The 16,533-nt window shown below is 34.4% G+C and overlaps 1 protein-coding gene across 2 annotated transcripts in view; it reads left to right on the top strand.

The window, feature by feature from the left end:
- LOC130900347 (uncharacterized) overlaps nucleotides 1-16,533 on the top strand; it is a 114,912-nt gene that overhangs the window by 72,451 nt on the left and 25,928 nt on the right. For both annotated transcript variants that reach the window (XM_057810892.1, XM_057810891.1), the window contains 2 exons: nucleotides 4,153-4,452; nucleotides 6,570-7,710. In XM_057810892.1, the coding sequence (XP_057666875.1) occupies nucleotides 4,153-4,452; nucleotides 6,570-7,710 (1,441 nt within the window). The remainder of the gene's footprint in view (nucleotides 1-4,152; nucleotides 4,453-6,569; nucleotides 7,711-16,533) is intronic.

The raw sequence follows: 16,533 nt of genomic DNA, 5'->3' as shown, positions 1-16,533 counted from the left end.
TTTTATTGCCTAATTTGTTTGCCGTTCTCACAAAGGTATAATTATCGGTGTTAAGTTTTTCGATAACTCTTATTATATTGGGGGTGAACGTTCCTTTTTTTTAGTAGAGTTATAACATCAGTTAAGCGTATCCTATCAAACGCTTGGGTGAGATCAATGAGGCACATAAAGGCTGCCTTATTAAACTCTATGGCTTTTTCAGTTATTTGGCGCATTATAAATATAGCATCTATAGCAGATCTGTTGTTTCTGAAACCTTGCTGTTCTTCACATATCCCGGTAGACATTACTTCTTCTGCTAGGATTTTAGTGAATAGTTTCAGAACCGTACTCATCAGGCTAATGCCTCGATAATTTTGGGGATCGGTTTTTTCTCCCTTTTTGAAAATCGGTATCGGAATACTTTCTTTCCATTCAGATGGTACATTTTTGACCTCTAGTATTTTATTGAAGAGGGATTGTAGTTCATCATACAGTTTGTCGCCTCTATATTTGATCATTTCGTTGTTTATTTCGTCGATGCCTGGGGCTTTTCTGTTCTTTATCTTGGCTATCATTTGTTGTATTTTATGCAGGGAGAAAATCCTATTTTGTATTCCATTGATGTTTTCAGTGATCTCTTTTAATTTTTCGAATATTTTCTTACAGCTTTATAGTCATTATAAGTTGTTGCATTGGATCTGTATTGCAGGTACGATTTTCTTATCTCTTCGGCTAGGATCTTGACTTCTTGTCTAAACCACGGTTTTGTATTTGTAAAAAAAAAGGGGGAACGTTCGTTGTTGATCGAAAACTAATCCAGTTAATCGGGTGGACCAGTGGGTGAATGCGATCAGCGGGTTGTTTCATTTGTCTATGGTTTTTTGAATATTAAAAACTATCAATTCCCTGTAAATGGCAATCAACTATTAATTCTCATGAGCAGTATCATTCTTCATTGATTCTTTTTTACTGTTCGGCATTTCAGCATAAAAATAGCTTATTATTATTTAAGCATCTAAAATCTGCAAGTAGCTGATAAGTGATGTACCTGAACCCGGGTTATAGATTCTACTAGGCTGAAAAAAAATTTCAATTACTTATCTATATAAACGAGTATTTAACCCTTAAAATTACCTTTAATGCGACACACTGTATGTTTTTTTATTTATCCAGCGTTTCAATACAAACGCAACAATTTATTGAAAACTTCCTTAAGAAACTGGATTTCCGAGTTGAAATCCAAACTCAAACTATGGGAAAAACTCCAGTCTGGAAAAAGTTACATTTTTATATCATTCAACAAGATTTTTTGTGTTGTGTCTTTTCCGTGAAAACCCGCCTTAAACATTAAATACTGCGTAAATTGAAACGATCGATGATGATTTATTGTTTTTCGTTGTTGTTTACGCAAACGAGTTCTGTAATACCGTAATGGAAATTTTCCAGTTCAGGAGAATCCGCAAACAACCGCAACCAAGAAATAATTCTTTACAACAGAGTTACGTAACATATAACGGAAGTAAATACTTTGGTAGTGAAAGTATGAAAAGTAGTATCAATAAGGGACAAATACGAGGGGTGGTGCAAAAGCTATGGCAACTATATTTATTTCTTGTGAACGCACCTCAAATGTACATGTGTGTCGTGTGGTATACAACTGGTAGCAGCTTAGCGAGGCAGTGGAATCAGTCATTGAAATAACTCGTGTCGAGCAGCGCTTCTCCGAAAGAGTAATGGCATAACATAATAAATTAGTAGAGAACATGGGAATCGAAAGCCCTACCATACTATTGGGTAGTACATGCTGCAGGGCTCCCAACTTAGGGGTTTACTACTCCCCCCAAATTTAGGGGCGGGAAATGTGGGATGGGATGATTTTAAATATTCATTTTGTTATATTTAAATTAAGCAAAAAAAGTAATAGTTTAGGCCCTGGGACGTTAGTTACTGTCAATACGTATGAATTTCAAAAATGAGAAGCTGAAGAAAATGATTTGTTACTTAAAAGTGTTTGCTAATGTATGAATAAAGAATTTAAAAAGATGACGTTGCTGAATGAAATTATTTATTGATTGTTGTTTGAAATTTATTAATCGTTTAATGATGTTTCATATTTTTAATGTATTATTTATTTAAAAATATTTAATTACTTATTTTATAAACAATAAAATTTTTTTAGGGGGAATCTAGTACCTAATAGTGGGAATTTTATAGGGTTTTTTGATTGGGGCTTTAGGGAAATATATTTTTGAGAGTTGGGAACACTGTCAATCAGTGATGAGCAATGTTCGGGACGACCAGTCACAGTGTGGGCTAACATGACACGTGTCGTCATCGTGCAGCTCATGAATGTAGGCACGCGCCATCTCTTTCGCACAATTTGACGTCACGTTGGAATCAAAAAGTACTGTATACATGTTATAAAGTTTTATTTTGATTCCAAAAGTAATATTGTCATGTCTATATATGTATTACTTATATGGTTATTGAATTTACCAGTTCGATTTCACGTTTTTAGGACCGCGTGTGGTTTGCAAGGAATATAATTTCCTGCCTGTCCACTGGAATGAGAGACTAGTTTAAATATTAATAGCAAAATTATGAAATTATGCAATTTGATAATATTTTTTCTGATATATTGTGGGTATATTTTATTTATTTCTTTGAGCGAATCATATGTAGGTGAATAAACAATGTTTTAAACCTAGACACTTTGCATTATATGGAACTATCCTCTTCGAAATGAATGGAACACACACGCGTCAAAATAAATAACACATGAATAAGCGGAATCTTAGTCAATCGACAACATACGAGGGCCGTTTTTTATCAACCTCCGATAGGCTATAAATAAAAAGTTGCCGCCAATGTAGCCTAATCGTTCAGTAACCATAGGGTACAAAAAATACCTTGAAACTTCTGAAAATTCCGCAGACAAAGCGGTAATGATGAATCTGCGATTTACTCTAACCAATCTGTCGACTCGTTGAACCAGGTCATCTGATACGACAGATCGCGTCCTTGGCCCCCTTCATCATGGCCATCTTTAAACATTCGACACCATTCACGCACAATACCATCACTCATAAAGTTTTCCCCATACACACGATTCATTTTCCGATGGATTTCTGCAGCACTATTGCCTTCAGCCTGTAGAAAACGAATCAAACTTCGCAATTCACACTTGACGGGAGTATCAACAATGGCGGACATGTTTACGTAGCTGTAGCACAACGCCGACTGATGCCTGAATGTCAACAATGGCGGAGCGTGTAGTGCGAGAGCTTGGCAGTAGCCTACAGCACGTGGCCGCTTTCTTCTGTCCGCGAAGCGACTGCACGGAACGATAAGGAGGTTGAAAAAAAATGGAAAAACATTTTGTGTGTTATTTTGTGATTTACGACATTCTTTCACAATATTTTAAATTAATTTTATCCTCCCGACCTCTCTACTGGCTCTTCAAGTATTGCGTTTGTTTTTGTTATACATCCATCTTTTCTTGATTGTTCTTCGTCTCCTTCTGCTTCTATATGTGTCAGTGTTAATAACTCAACTCAGTGTTTCTTCCATATGTCTAATATTGCATTTTCTTTAGTAATACTGTTTCCATTTGTAGTTTTTCAGTTACTTTGGATATTTCCTCTCTTTTTTGATTGGTATCAATATGCGATACAGTTTGTATTTCTTTGTTTCTTGTAGCGCCATCTATTAGAGGAATTTTCCAGTATGATTTGAAAGTTCTATAACACTCTTTTCAATATATAAATTAAGTTCACGCGATGTTATTAATTATATCACTATTTTTTGACTGAAAAATGAATAGTTCTCAAAGCGAGAAAGTATGCAAGATTTTGAGTGAATAAATAGATTAAAAGTTAAGAGTAATTAAATAGAGTGGGGTAAATTGTCCTTAAGAACCATTCGTTTCTATTACCTTTAGTTTATATTAGAAAATTAGTCAAAAGTTACACTTGACAACAACGCTTTTATACACCGAATTCTAAGTTAAAAGAAATCAATTTGCGACGGACGCTGATGGTTTACACATCGGCAATAGTTGTCCAATATACAGAATCCCATCAAATTTTTGAAACTATTTTATATCTATGGAGAGTTTAACTGTTTTTTTTTCTGTATTTTTTCCCATTTGATCAATTTTTTTTGTTACAGGATCCCACCGGCTACTATTAATTTAGAAGTGTGGACGAGTCCCGAATACGATCCATTCGAAAAAGAATTCGTTAAAGAAGTTGGTAGCGTCGGTCCTCCAGGTCGTTTCGGCTGGTATATACCTCGAAGATTGAACGGACCTATTAAAGAATACTATAAACTAGATTGGAACGATGAAATTCAAGAGGTCCATTGGTCTTTCTTTCTTAACGATAATTTCGCCAGCAAATTCGCACTCGATAGTACTGCAATTGATATGCTTATTAAAACAAATGCGTACCACAAATATTCAAATAATGAGTGAGTAAATCAAATTCTTTTTCGTGACGTGACAACTAATGATAAAACAAATTTAATTTTCGTATTAATTTCGTAGAGAATTGATGCATATAATAATACAAGTTACCAATATTGGGTTCGCGAAAATTTTTTTCATAGATTATACCTCAATAGTTTTTTGGTTCATAGTTCATATTTCGAAGTTGTGGAAGACGTTTAGGTCTTCAGGTAGGCCTATCCCGCCCCACTTGACGTTACTAGATGCAAATGTCATTTGAGAAGTCAATCAGCCGCTTCGGCTTGAACCCTTTGATGTCATTAGGCAAGTTGAGAGGTTTGCCTTGGTGTTTAAATCGCGCTCGAGTGAGTGTATTGCACTCGAAGCTAACGTGGTCTGCGGTTTCGTCCTCCTCTACGCACCAACGGCACTCCTGATCGTCCAAGATGCCCATGATGTGGAGATGGCAGTGTCCGGTTAGAAGTCCGGTCACTAGTCGAATTTCGCGCCTATTTCAATTGGAGCAATTGATTTGTGTGGGACGCACGGGTAGCATCTATATGGGCCTTCGCTTGTCTCATGGGCTCTGTGGGCCTTCGCAACGCTTTTGGCCACACCAAGGATGGGTTTTGGACCCATCGGTGGGTTCGCCGATCCCAGTCTGGCGAATGAGTCCGCTTAGTTTTTAGGTTAAATAATACATTTTTAGAACATGCATTTTTGAAAAAGCTAGTTTCAACCTTATCAAATCAACAAAATTTATAGTCCAATAACCAGTGATAACATCGGAACTTTTAGAAATAACATCGATTTACATGAAAACTTATCCTCTTCTTTAGAATCGACTTTACTGAGGTGTGCTTTTTATTTTTTAATGGTAAAAACTACCCTCCATTAAAAAAAATTAAAAAACCTTAGATTTTACCATTATTTGGTCAAAATAACGTTTAACTGGATTATTTGTAGATCTCCTGATACTTTCGAACAAGTTAATGATTAATTCGACAGATACAACCCTTCTAAATAATCCCTTAAGGACATTAAATTTCAAAATAAGCTCAATTATATCTTGAAATGATTGAAATTGCATCGTATTAAATTTCAATTATAGAATAGAGCCAAGAACTCATAGACTGCACTACGTATTATCAATTTTAGTATCAGAAGCTGTTTGTGAAAGTTTCAGTTGTTATTCGCGCTGTTAAGACAAAAAGATCAGCAAATGACGGAAGTATTGATGATGTGGGATCTTTCGAAATGAGGCTATAGACGTCTTAACGGTCCACAACCTACATTGATAAAAAAATATGGGATTTCTTACCGCAATCATTTGTTTTTTCATGTTTCCAATAAGTAACTGTCAAATTTAACATTTATCATTTATTTTATCCATGGCAATTGTGATCTTTTTTCAATATTAATTATTTGTTGCCTTTCTAAAACATTCGTACTCGGCTTATGGTATGAAAACCAATTAACTCAATTAAAATCTCGAACAGGTTTATGTTATCATAAAATAAAACTTTTCTCTTGTGCATAACCTTCAATAAAATTTGTATTGTTTGGATAAGAATTGTTTCTTTTCGTCATTTAGACTCTCTTTTTACGTATTTCGATATGTGGTGCAAACTATTAAAAAAATTCTGCTTCTTGTATGTAAAAAGCGACCTCAAGAGGGTAAACCCTATTACACTCGAGTAGTTCGAATGAAGCCTGCTGTGAGGAGATACCTGTAGAGATTGATCTTGAACTTATGCATGCTGATTCCACAGGCTTGTACTTCTCCAAAAAAGGATTCCTGATAAATTGAAGCTCTGGGCGTCTGCAGGCGTACTAATACCCCCGCCTACTTGTCGAGTGAGTCTTGCGGTAGTAGCGGTAAAATAGAGTCAGGTCAGCGACCTTTCTGCTATCCTCTAAGCAAAGCTTTCCATGTGGTTTAAAACTGTATATTATTTTCAATTTCAATCGACTGGTTTTGCTCTTTTCTTTAAGACTATCGAATGAATTTTGTAGATGTAGACTTGGGTAGATAAAAATATTTGAAATTTTGTTATAATGTTCTGTATCTGATCCATACCAAAAAAGTACGTCTTGTCCGAATGTGATATTTTTCTATCTATTCCCTTATGTTTTTCAGATATGTTTGTCCTGATGGCGTCTGTGTAGAAAGTATGTACACCCCATCGCAATGCGATGGCAAAAATTGTGCGGTACTTTTAGCTCCAGATTTCAGAACGAGTGATTTTTTAATACATCAAGTCAACGAAATTCGGTGCCTCGTGAAAATATTATGGTTAGGAAATAATTTAAAATCGGCTGTTAGATTATTAGAAGAATATTACGCAAAACAAAGCAATCAACAGAGTTTCATGTTTTTCCATTGGTTTCCTGGAGATCTGGTGATCGATGAAACTAAATTCGTAACCGTTAAATTCAAAAACAACGAATTGTACAATTTCACAAACAATTTAGTTAACGGCTACAAATACGAAATGCACCGATTAGTAAAAATGGTTTGGTCCAAACTCGAAGTCGACGCAAATCCTTTATTTTTAGGAGTTAGAAGTTTCAAATTACGCAGAGAAGATTATGTATTTTTATTCGATTTGAAAGACAAAGGTTACGGAGGAGAAAGAAAAATAGCGTGCGAATGGATGAGAAATAACACTCCTGTTTGGGCGAATTGGAAAAAAACTTATGTCAAACCAACTATTAATATTGGAGGAATATTCCCAATGTCGGCGCCGGGATTAGGTGGTTGGGGTGTGTTTCAAGGTGCTAAGGCGGCAGTCGAATTCATCAACAGAAGTCCCACCCTTTTGAAAGATTACAATCTAAATTTAATGGCATTTGACGGGAAATGTCAACCGGAATCAGTTATGAGTACTTTTCTAGATCTCATAGTGAATCATGAAACTTTTAAAAAACTCGTCGGTGTACTCGGACCTGCTTGTACGGAAACAGTCGAACCCATAGCGCCGGTTTCCAAACAATACAACGTCGTAGTGGTGTCTTACGGAGCAGAAGGAACCTCATTTTCAGACAGAAGCAAATATCCATATTTCTTTAGGACCATCGGAGAAAATCTGCACTACAAGTACGCTTATTTGGCTCTTTTCAAACAATTTGGATGGAAAAGGGTCGCAGCTCTTACGGAAGACGGACAGAAATACACCGAATATATATCGTTGATGAGCGACGATTTTCCCAAAAATGGTATCGCCTTTATTGCCAACAAAAAATTTCCCAGAGGAAGAAACGCGGAAGACATGAGAACGGTAAGCGAGAACACTTTCTATTGTATATTAAATTATACTAAGTTGATATATAATCTAATTTATTATAAATAATACTTTCACCTGATATTATTCCAAATTCTATTCATTTCAACATATGGTCTGCTATTACTCGAAGGAGAAAACTACTTTCTTGATTGCAGCGGTGACGAATATTAATTTACATCTCCGAAATATGCGACTGATAAATCATTTTATCGACATTAACATCTCCAATAACTCGCAATTGTAAAGATAGTGGTATAAGACACTGATCGGTTTCATTTTCTTGGATCTCTTCAGATCGGTCTCATATCCTCTAGTTTGGAAGCTCTAATATGATTCGAACACATCACCATCTAGCGCTGCTAGTTTTTTCGTGTAATTAAACGAACCATCAGTTTACTGATCGGTTTCATTTTGTTGGATCTATTCAGAGCAGTCCAATTCCTCTCGTTTGATTCATGTCAATTAAACACTTGAAAGCGAACGCTTGCAACTGACATCTTCAATTTCAATTCAATTCAATTCAATTCAATTTTCACTTGGAAATTATGCTTATTTTTATCAATTATTGTGACTAAAGCGAAGTTTTTTAATCTAAATAGATTATTTGTAACAAAAAATTTCGAGTGTGAAAAGGATTTGAGATGTTTGAATACCTAACAATTCAAATCAAAATTAAGCCGCGAGATTGCAAGTTCTCTCAAAAATAAACGATGGAGCGACGTGAAGAAAATAGAAGCATTGATAAAACGAAAAAAAAAGACACTCAAGTTTTATTTGATATTGGAGGAAAAAGAAATTTGGTCAAGACTATCATAGAAAATAAAATAAAACTAGTAGGTCATATAGTAACACACAGCAACTTTATCAACAACGTATTCGAATGGAGAATTATACAATTAAAGGTCAAGAGGACAACAATTTGAATAATACAGTCAATCAAAACTAACTACTCGAAATGTTATTGATAGAATTTGTTTTCGTGGTCCTTACATACCTTCAATAATGGGCATTTTTGATGATGTATATCGTTAAATCATTTTTTTTTTTGGACGCAAGCCATCTGCGTAACATACCTACTTGTTTTCGAAAAAGAATCTTTAAAAATGTTTATTTGTTTTAATGATTTTATTCAGTATTTTGCAATCGCAGTAAATTTTGGCAACGCCGCCAGAAAATTCGGTTTCTCACGTAAACTGTTATTTTATTTGGGTATCTACATTCATTTGCTTACAATGTAAATACAAATTTCTATAATTAAATATTTGAAAAGTATTTAACTAAAAAGTCGAAAATAATTTTAGTAAACAGCAATGTTTTTAAAAAATATTATTTTATTCGCAAATTTGATAATAAAACAAATATCTAATAAATTATAAGATTAAAATAAAATCAAACTGATCTTCTCTGTGATTTAATTCAACTGTTCAGAGTTGCTAGTCATAACTCCTTCCAGGTTTGCGAAATTCAAATTTTATATTTTTTCTCTAGAATAGAAAATATTAGCGATACGCCTTTAGCAAGATTAATAAGCATGCATTCCAAAATTAAAACAGAGCTGCCACTAAGCAATCAATTAAATGCATACTAAACTAACACATCAGGCGTGTGACCAAAAAAAAATACATTTTTTTTTGTAAAAATTGAAGATATTCATCAATGTAATTTCCTTCGAGACGAATACAATCATTTCAACGCTTCTCTATCTTCTCGATGCCGTGCTTGTAGAAGGATTTGTCGTTTGCTTCAAAGTAGGCTTCAGTTTCACAAATTGCTTCTTCATCTGAGCTGAATTTCTTACCGGCTAGCGTTTTTTTGATATCAGCGATTAGTTAGTAGCCACTGTGAGCCAGATCTGGACTATACGGTGGATAAGGAAGCAATTCGAAGTGTATTTTGCCCAATTTAAGGATCGTTGCCCTCGAATTGTGAATCGGTGAAACATTGGTTTTTTCTACTCGCCGTTTTCCTTTGATTTTTGCATTCAAACGACTATATTATGTAGTATTCGCTTTTGATTGTTTCTCCTTTTTGGACAATATCCCATGCGCATTCCAAAATACTGAAGCCATAATCTTTCTAGCTCACTGTTGTGCATTTAGACGCTACGAATGTGGATCACCGGCTGCAATCCACTCAAAAGATGATCGTTTTGATTCCGAAGTGAAGTGGTGGATTCATGTTTCATCCATCGTCACATGTCGACACAAAAATCCGATTTATTACGAGTAAATATAGCCAAACACTGCTCTAAATCATCAACACGTTGTTGTTTTTGATCTACTGTGAGTAAACGCGACACCCACTTTGAAAAAAGATTTCTCATGGTCAAATATTCATGCTTAATTGTAAACACACTACATTCTGACATATTTCCTCACGCAATTTTAATTTACGAGTAGATATAACCAATTCGTAGACTTTTTGATGTTTTCTGAAGTAACCACCTCAATTAGGAGACCAAAACGTTCACCATAATCGGTGAATACAACAGCAAACCAATAAACAAATGGCTCTTTTCGATGGAGCAGGGTCCGGATAACACTTTCAAAATCATTGCTGAGCTTGTACAGTATTTTTTTCATCGAGAAGTAATGATAAATTAACACACGAAATTGTTTTGTATCCATTGCTTTGAAAATAACAAAAGTAGCTTCACTTGATTGGCTGTCAATGTTTTGTGACTAATCGAAATGTCATGAAATTTTACACATAGTCTTTTGAAAGTTGGTACTTCATAAACATCATATGGATTTGAAAATGATTGCGCCATCTGAGTATTAGTCACACGAGTTATTGAGGGATGTAATAGCAAGCCACGGAAACTGCAGAGCATCTATTTTGCTAGTGTCCTGCCCATTTCGCCAAAGAAGAACAGTAAGATGTAAAGTCTTGAACAAAATATCTTCTAGGTACAGTTTGTGTGGTTGAAACGCCAAAACGACTCCTCCATACAATCCATAGAGCATGGTAAAATAAAATCTTTTTCTGATGTCACTTCCGATACTACTGCATTCTAATAGTTAGTGTTTCACACTTCCCCGCACTTACACCACTCCAATTCATATCCAATTGATGAAAAACAACTTTATTCTGTCGTCTGTCAATTGCTGGAAGCCTACCAACCTCTAAACTCTCGGTCTACTTAGTACTCCGTTAATTATTCATTGGTTTTACGTGGACTATACTTGATCAAAGTGTTTTGATGATATCTAGTACCTCTAAATTCTCTCAATGTCTTCGTAGTATGCACCTATTCTGTAGAAAAGTCACTGTATTGTCCTTATTCCTCTTATTCATCTTCTGTTCTTCATTTCAGTTATTTTTGGTCTAATTGTTAGTGTATGGGTTGGTACAAAATACTCGTACATGTTGCAGAAATCAGTTGAATATACTCGAAATATTGTCAGTCAAATATTGATCTTATTTCCGTACGTTCTTTAAGCATTTTTTGAGCACATAAAATACCGTCGAGATAAAAACTTGAAAAGTATGGTGGTAACTTTCCTATATCGAAATCGATCATTATTGGGAAGTTTCAACTTGGTTGTGGAAGCAGATATTGAAGGAAATCTACAAAGTAAAATTGATAGAGCCAATAGATTCCACGAAGATTTCGTATGGTAGTGTCTACACCATTTTAAATAACCATTTCAGTTTCTTTCCAACTAGTTACCGCGTTTCCTTATAATAAATAAAAAACAATTGGAATTAACGATGTAGAATGCGATTTAAAGCTATTTAGTGAAGCAATTCTATGCCAAATTTATGCAATTTTACCATCATTTCCATCGATTTGTGACACGGTGCTGTGTTCTTGAATTAGTACTTTCTCCTTCTTCAAATAGGGCCGCTTTTTTGCGATTTCGTTCTTCAAACGCCACGTAATTTTTGCTTTGGAATCGCACCATCACGTGCATTCCTCTCGGCTGACTGTCGATGGTGTGAAATGATTAAATAGCTCCCAACACTGCTCAGATTTAAAAATTCGTTGTGTTTGATCGATTTTAAACTCGCACCACACCCACTTCGAATAGAGCTTTTGTGTATCCAACTATCATATCACGATGTGTACAACATTTTCCTTTGATATCTTTATAGTCTCTACTATTTAATTCAAATTATTTTGTTGACTCTTTTCATGTGTTAGTGGGTTACAGCCTCTTTGGGGCGTCCACATCGTGCATCATCCATTTCGCCTCGTTTAAATTTAGTTAATCACATCTTTCCAACGGTTGATTTTCTTGTTTATGATGGCTTCAACAGTATTTTTTTGCCAAGAAGCAATTCTTTATTAACACACTCAAAATGCTATAACTCACAAACTAATAGTACAACAGCTGCCAAATTTCTACACGTGTCTTTTGAAGGTTAAGGCTTGATGGATGGAAATCATATGGATGTAATACTACCATCTATGTGGCAGCTATGGAACTTTTCCGCCCACCTTATAACGCTAAAAATATATCAATATTATAAATGTTAAATCTAATATTAATGTTTCTTTAGCGTTTTTCTAGAATTAATCAATCTTTGCTTACGTTTACTCTTTTATTAGATAGACATAAACATTATCGTTGAACTCTAGACAACTTTCCATTTTTTTTTGTCTTCAACCAGCTCACAACAGAATATTTTAAATACATTTGCAATCCATTGATTCGACGAGAATGATTTGCAATTGGATTATTACATTGTATAGAGGTTAATAAAGGTCATTTTAAACAATACGTGTGAAGATTTTGGTTTTTTTCCAGATCCCCAGAAAAATATAAAAGGTTTCATATAGATGTAATTTGAATACGTTAATCTATTTATTTTCTTACTCTTCATAATAATATATTATTACTTTATGAAGAAATATTTGACTAGCTTAGGCTTTTCTCTCCGCCGCTTCTCTAGGAAGTCGTTCGATCCCACTCCGTGACATTATCATGTCAGACTACATAGGCGCTTTTATTTTTACTGCTCCAAATCTAATTTTACATCACTCAGGCCTTTGACAAGGTTGGGCTTGATGGTCTTTTATTTAAAATCAGAAAATCCTTGTCTATTAATTGCTACCAAATCCTTCATTCCTACTTACATGATCGATATTTCTTTGTTAACTACCATGATGAACAAACACCACTTTACAAAATAAACGCCGGAGTTCTTCAAGGCAGTGTCCTGGGACCGCTGCTTTACCTCATCTTCACGGCAGATCTCAACAAGACAGAAAAAAGGCCGAAGAAATGGCGCATTAAAGCAAACGAATCGAAATCAGTCCAGGGAACCTTCACCAACCGCAAAGGTAAATGCCCAGAAATTACTCAAAACAAGCCCTACCTCAACGTGATGCTGTCAAATATGTTGGTATGTACCTGGACAAGCGATTAAGCTTGAGGAAAAACAAGTACTGATCTATAAAGCAGTCCTCAAGCCCATATATACGGAGTCCCGGCCTACAGCGCGTGGCCGCTTTCTTTTGCCCGTGTAGCGTCTGCACGGAGCGATCGGAGGTTGAAAAATAAACGGCCCTCGTATCTTATTACAACAGATTTAACCGTGTCGCTTCAAATATTGTATTCAAATTGTAACGGAGTATATTTTTTAGGGTTTTGTTTTGGAATGTAAAAATTAAATAATCAAAATCGGATGAGCAGATAAAATCGAGTTCATTCTAAGCGAATATTTCATGTATTCTAACGTCTGCTTCCGTTCCCTCTTTTGACCTTCACTTCATTAAAATCAAATGTTGTATTTATACGTGAATAACAAGTGAAAAAAAACTTTGTGTAACTTTATTACTTGAAACAAAGCTATAAAGAGAGTAACCGAAAATGAAATTTATTTATTTTTTCTCGATCAACGTTAATTCTAATATAAAAATCAATATCAATATTCGTTCAAATTTAGTCAAACCAACAAATAATTCAATCATTCAACCCAGTGATTTAAGGTAATAAATTAAAGGAAAAAAAGTTTTTCGAAACTTTAAAATGGCACATATGGAGGGTAAAGATAAGGGGGAAAATCTGCGCATAAGAAAAGTGTCCCTCGAAATGTGTTAAATAAGGGTGGCGCCACATTAGCATCAGGGTAAATTTCAAAGGAACCGTCCAATATTATTCACGCCTTGGACAACTTTCACACTTTTATTGTTGAATTTAATAATATTGAACAAATATTTATTTATAAATATTTGATAAATCTCTATAATGATATCTATTGTGGCAACTAAAACCGAATAACAATTAATTTCTTGTGCAATGTCTAATATAATAGATCAGAGGTTCCAAAACTTATTTTGCCTGCTGCTCACATTGACAAACAACTTATTTTTTAGCACCTCTACCTATTTTTTTACCTACTAAACGTTCATTCTAAACTAGACTTTTATTATAACCCACAAAAGTTAAATTGAGACCTGAGGTCTCAAGTTAACTCTAGGTGGCTATTCCTGACAATGAGAATAATTATTGAAACGCAACTACAGTATTTTTGACGGAATATATTTTATTAAAAATAACACAACCAATCGATTTCAATAAAAAAAAACTAACGTGTTAAGGATGAATCTGATTTTGTTCAATAAATTTTTCCCAATTAACTCAAGAACAACCGCAAGTCGTCACGTTCGGTAACATGCAAACAATTTGTCTTTCTAGTAAGCAGCGTTGCCACAGCACTAAATCCAAGTTCACACAAATATGAAGACAGGAATGCTATCAGAAATCGGTGAACTATTGACCACAATCCAAGGTACAATTATTGTGATATCGGTTTTTGTATCCAAAATTCTTGATATGATTTTATTTCCTCGTTCTTGTCAATTTAATGAGCTCTTCCAGCTGAAGTGATATCGCTGTGTTGAACAATTGAAAACTGATTCAACAGCCAGGCTCAAAGTGTCTTGATATCGTTCGGAGAAATCAATGTGGAGGTTTTCTAAATGTTGTCAGGTTATGCAGGATATCGATAAATTCGGAAAATGATGAAACTCACGTCTGCCAATATTTTTTTGTGTAGAAGCAGCAACAACATTTATCGTTTTAATTAAATTTAGTTCGTCGCCTTGCAGTTCTGTATCTTCGATTTCCAAGAGCTCGGTCACTACAGAGTTATAGAAATTGACGTAATTTTTTACTCAGACAATTTCGACGGACAATAAAAAAATAAATTTCTGTCGATAACTCAAAAAATGAGAGCGGCAAAGTCCATAGTGTAATTGAGAAACGAATCGAAAGATATTTGCATTCGGGTCCACTCTACATGCCAAAACAACACAAGACTTTGATTGTTACAGCAAAAAAAAATCGGGAAAACCTTACAAAGTTGTAGAAATGAAACAAAGTATATTTTGTGACGTCGAAGCATTTCAGGAATCGCGAGGCGCCAATTTTAGTAAAGACGATGAGAAAGAACAAACAGAAAGGTCGTACAAAGTTATTATCCTTTATTTTTTAAGTTTTATTGAATATTTATGAGAAAGATAAATATTTTATAATTAAAATTAGTTGATTTCAGAGTACTGTTAATTAACAATATTGACTGATTTCGTTACTACTAGGGCGTTTTTGTAATTCATCATTAAACAAACCCTTATTTGCTTGTCTCAAATCAATATATCGCCCGAATTAATTATAAATAATACAGATTTCTATTGAATTTCAAATTTCTGGTTATTCATTAAAAGAGACCTAACTAAGAACTTGATTCAACAACACGGACTCAACTCAGAATAATAATAATAATAAACAAACTTTGCAATAAGGAAAAAACCCCAATTTTTAGCCCCATTACATGAGAAAAACACGACTTTAAAATCATAATTTCTAATCAGAACACTTCTGCGGTGCACGGGGACACAGTAATCAATTTTCACGTTTTATAAAAAAAGTGTTTTACCCCTTTTAGATTTAGATGTGCGATATTGAATGTTTTAGATCCAGCAGCGTTACTAAAATTGTTCATATTTGAGTTCTATTGGGGTGTTGTAAAAAATATTTTTTTTCAACTTGTTACTTAAATTTGTCCATTTACGATTTTGACTATTTGAAATATCGATGAATTCCAATCGCGTACAATAAACGCTATTTAAATAAATATAATTTTCTATGAAAATTCGATCATCATCTAAAATGTTTTTCTGTATAAACCGTGGGCGTTTACCGCAATAACAAACCTAAAAAAAGATTGTTTGGAAAATGCATTATCTTAATTGATATTTCTACGTATCATGAATGCGCATCGTAGTGAAATAAATATACATCAATGTGTACACAAGGATAATAATGTTGATAGTAGTATTAATAAAAACACGTACAATATCTGCAACTATCATATAATCTATGGATTACTGAGGGAATATTTACAAATGTCAATTAAATAATATTGATAATTAGATGGAATATTATTTTATTTGTTTACCGTTCAGGTTTACTCGTAAACGACTAACCGAAGCGAAAGTTCTTCTTGGAGGAAACCTGGTTAAGTACTTTTGATAAAGTCTAAATGCGTAACGGTAATTCTGCTTACAAATTGAAGTTAGCCTCAAGCAGAAAATTTTCGTGATAATTTTAAAAAACCATATTATGTCATTCATTTGAAGCGTTAACAACAATTTTTTTTCACTCAAATATGTCGAAATTTGTTCCTGAAAAAGTGCTATTGCGGAGAGCTCTTCTTCATTACTTTAATATTAAGAAAAATGGTGCCGAAAGTCATCGTATTTTGGTGGAAGTTTATAGTGAACATACTATAGCTGAGCGAACGTGCTAAAAGTGGTTTACACTATTTAAAAGTGGTGATTTTGGCTTGGAAGGCGATGAACGTCCT

Source organism: Diorhabda carinulata, chromosome 12 (assembly GCF_026250575.1).
Source record: "Diorhabda carinulata isolate Delta chromosome 12, icDioCari1.1, whole genome shotgun sequence".
Classification (NCBI taxonomy): Eukaryota; Metazoa; Arthropoda; class Insecta; order Coleoptera; family Chrysomelidae; genus Diorhabda; species Diorhabda carinulata.
Note: the sequence above shows the minus strand (reverse complement) of the source record. Positions and strands in the feature narration are given on the sequence as shown.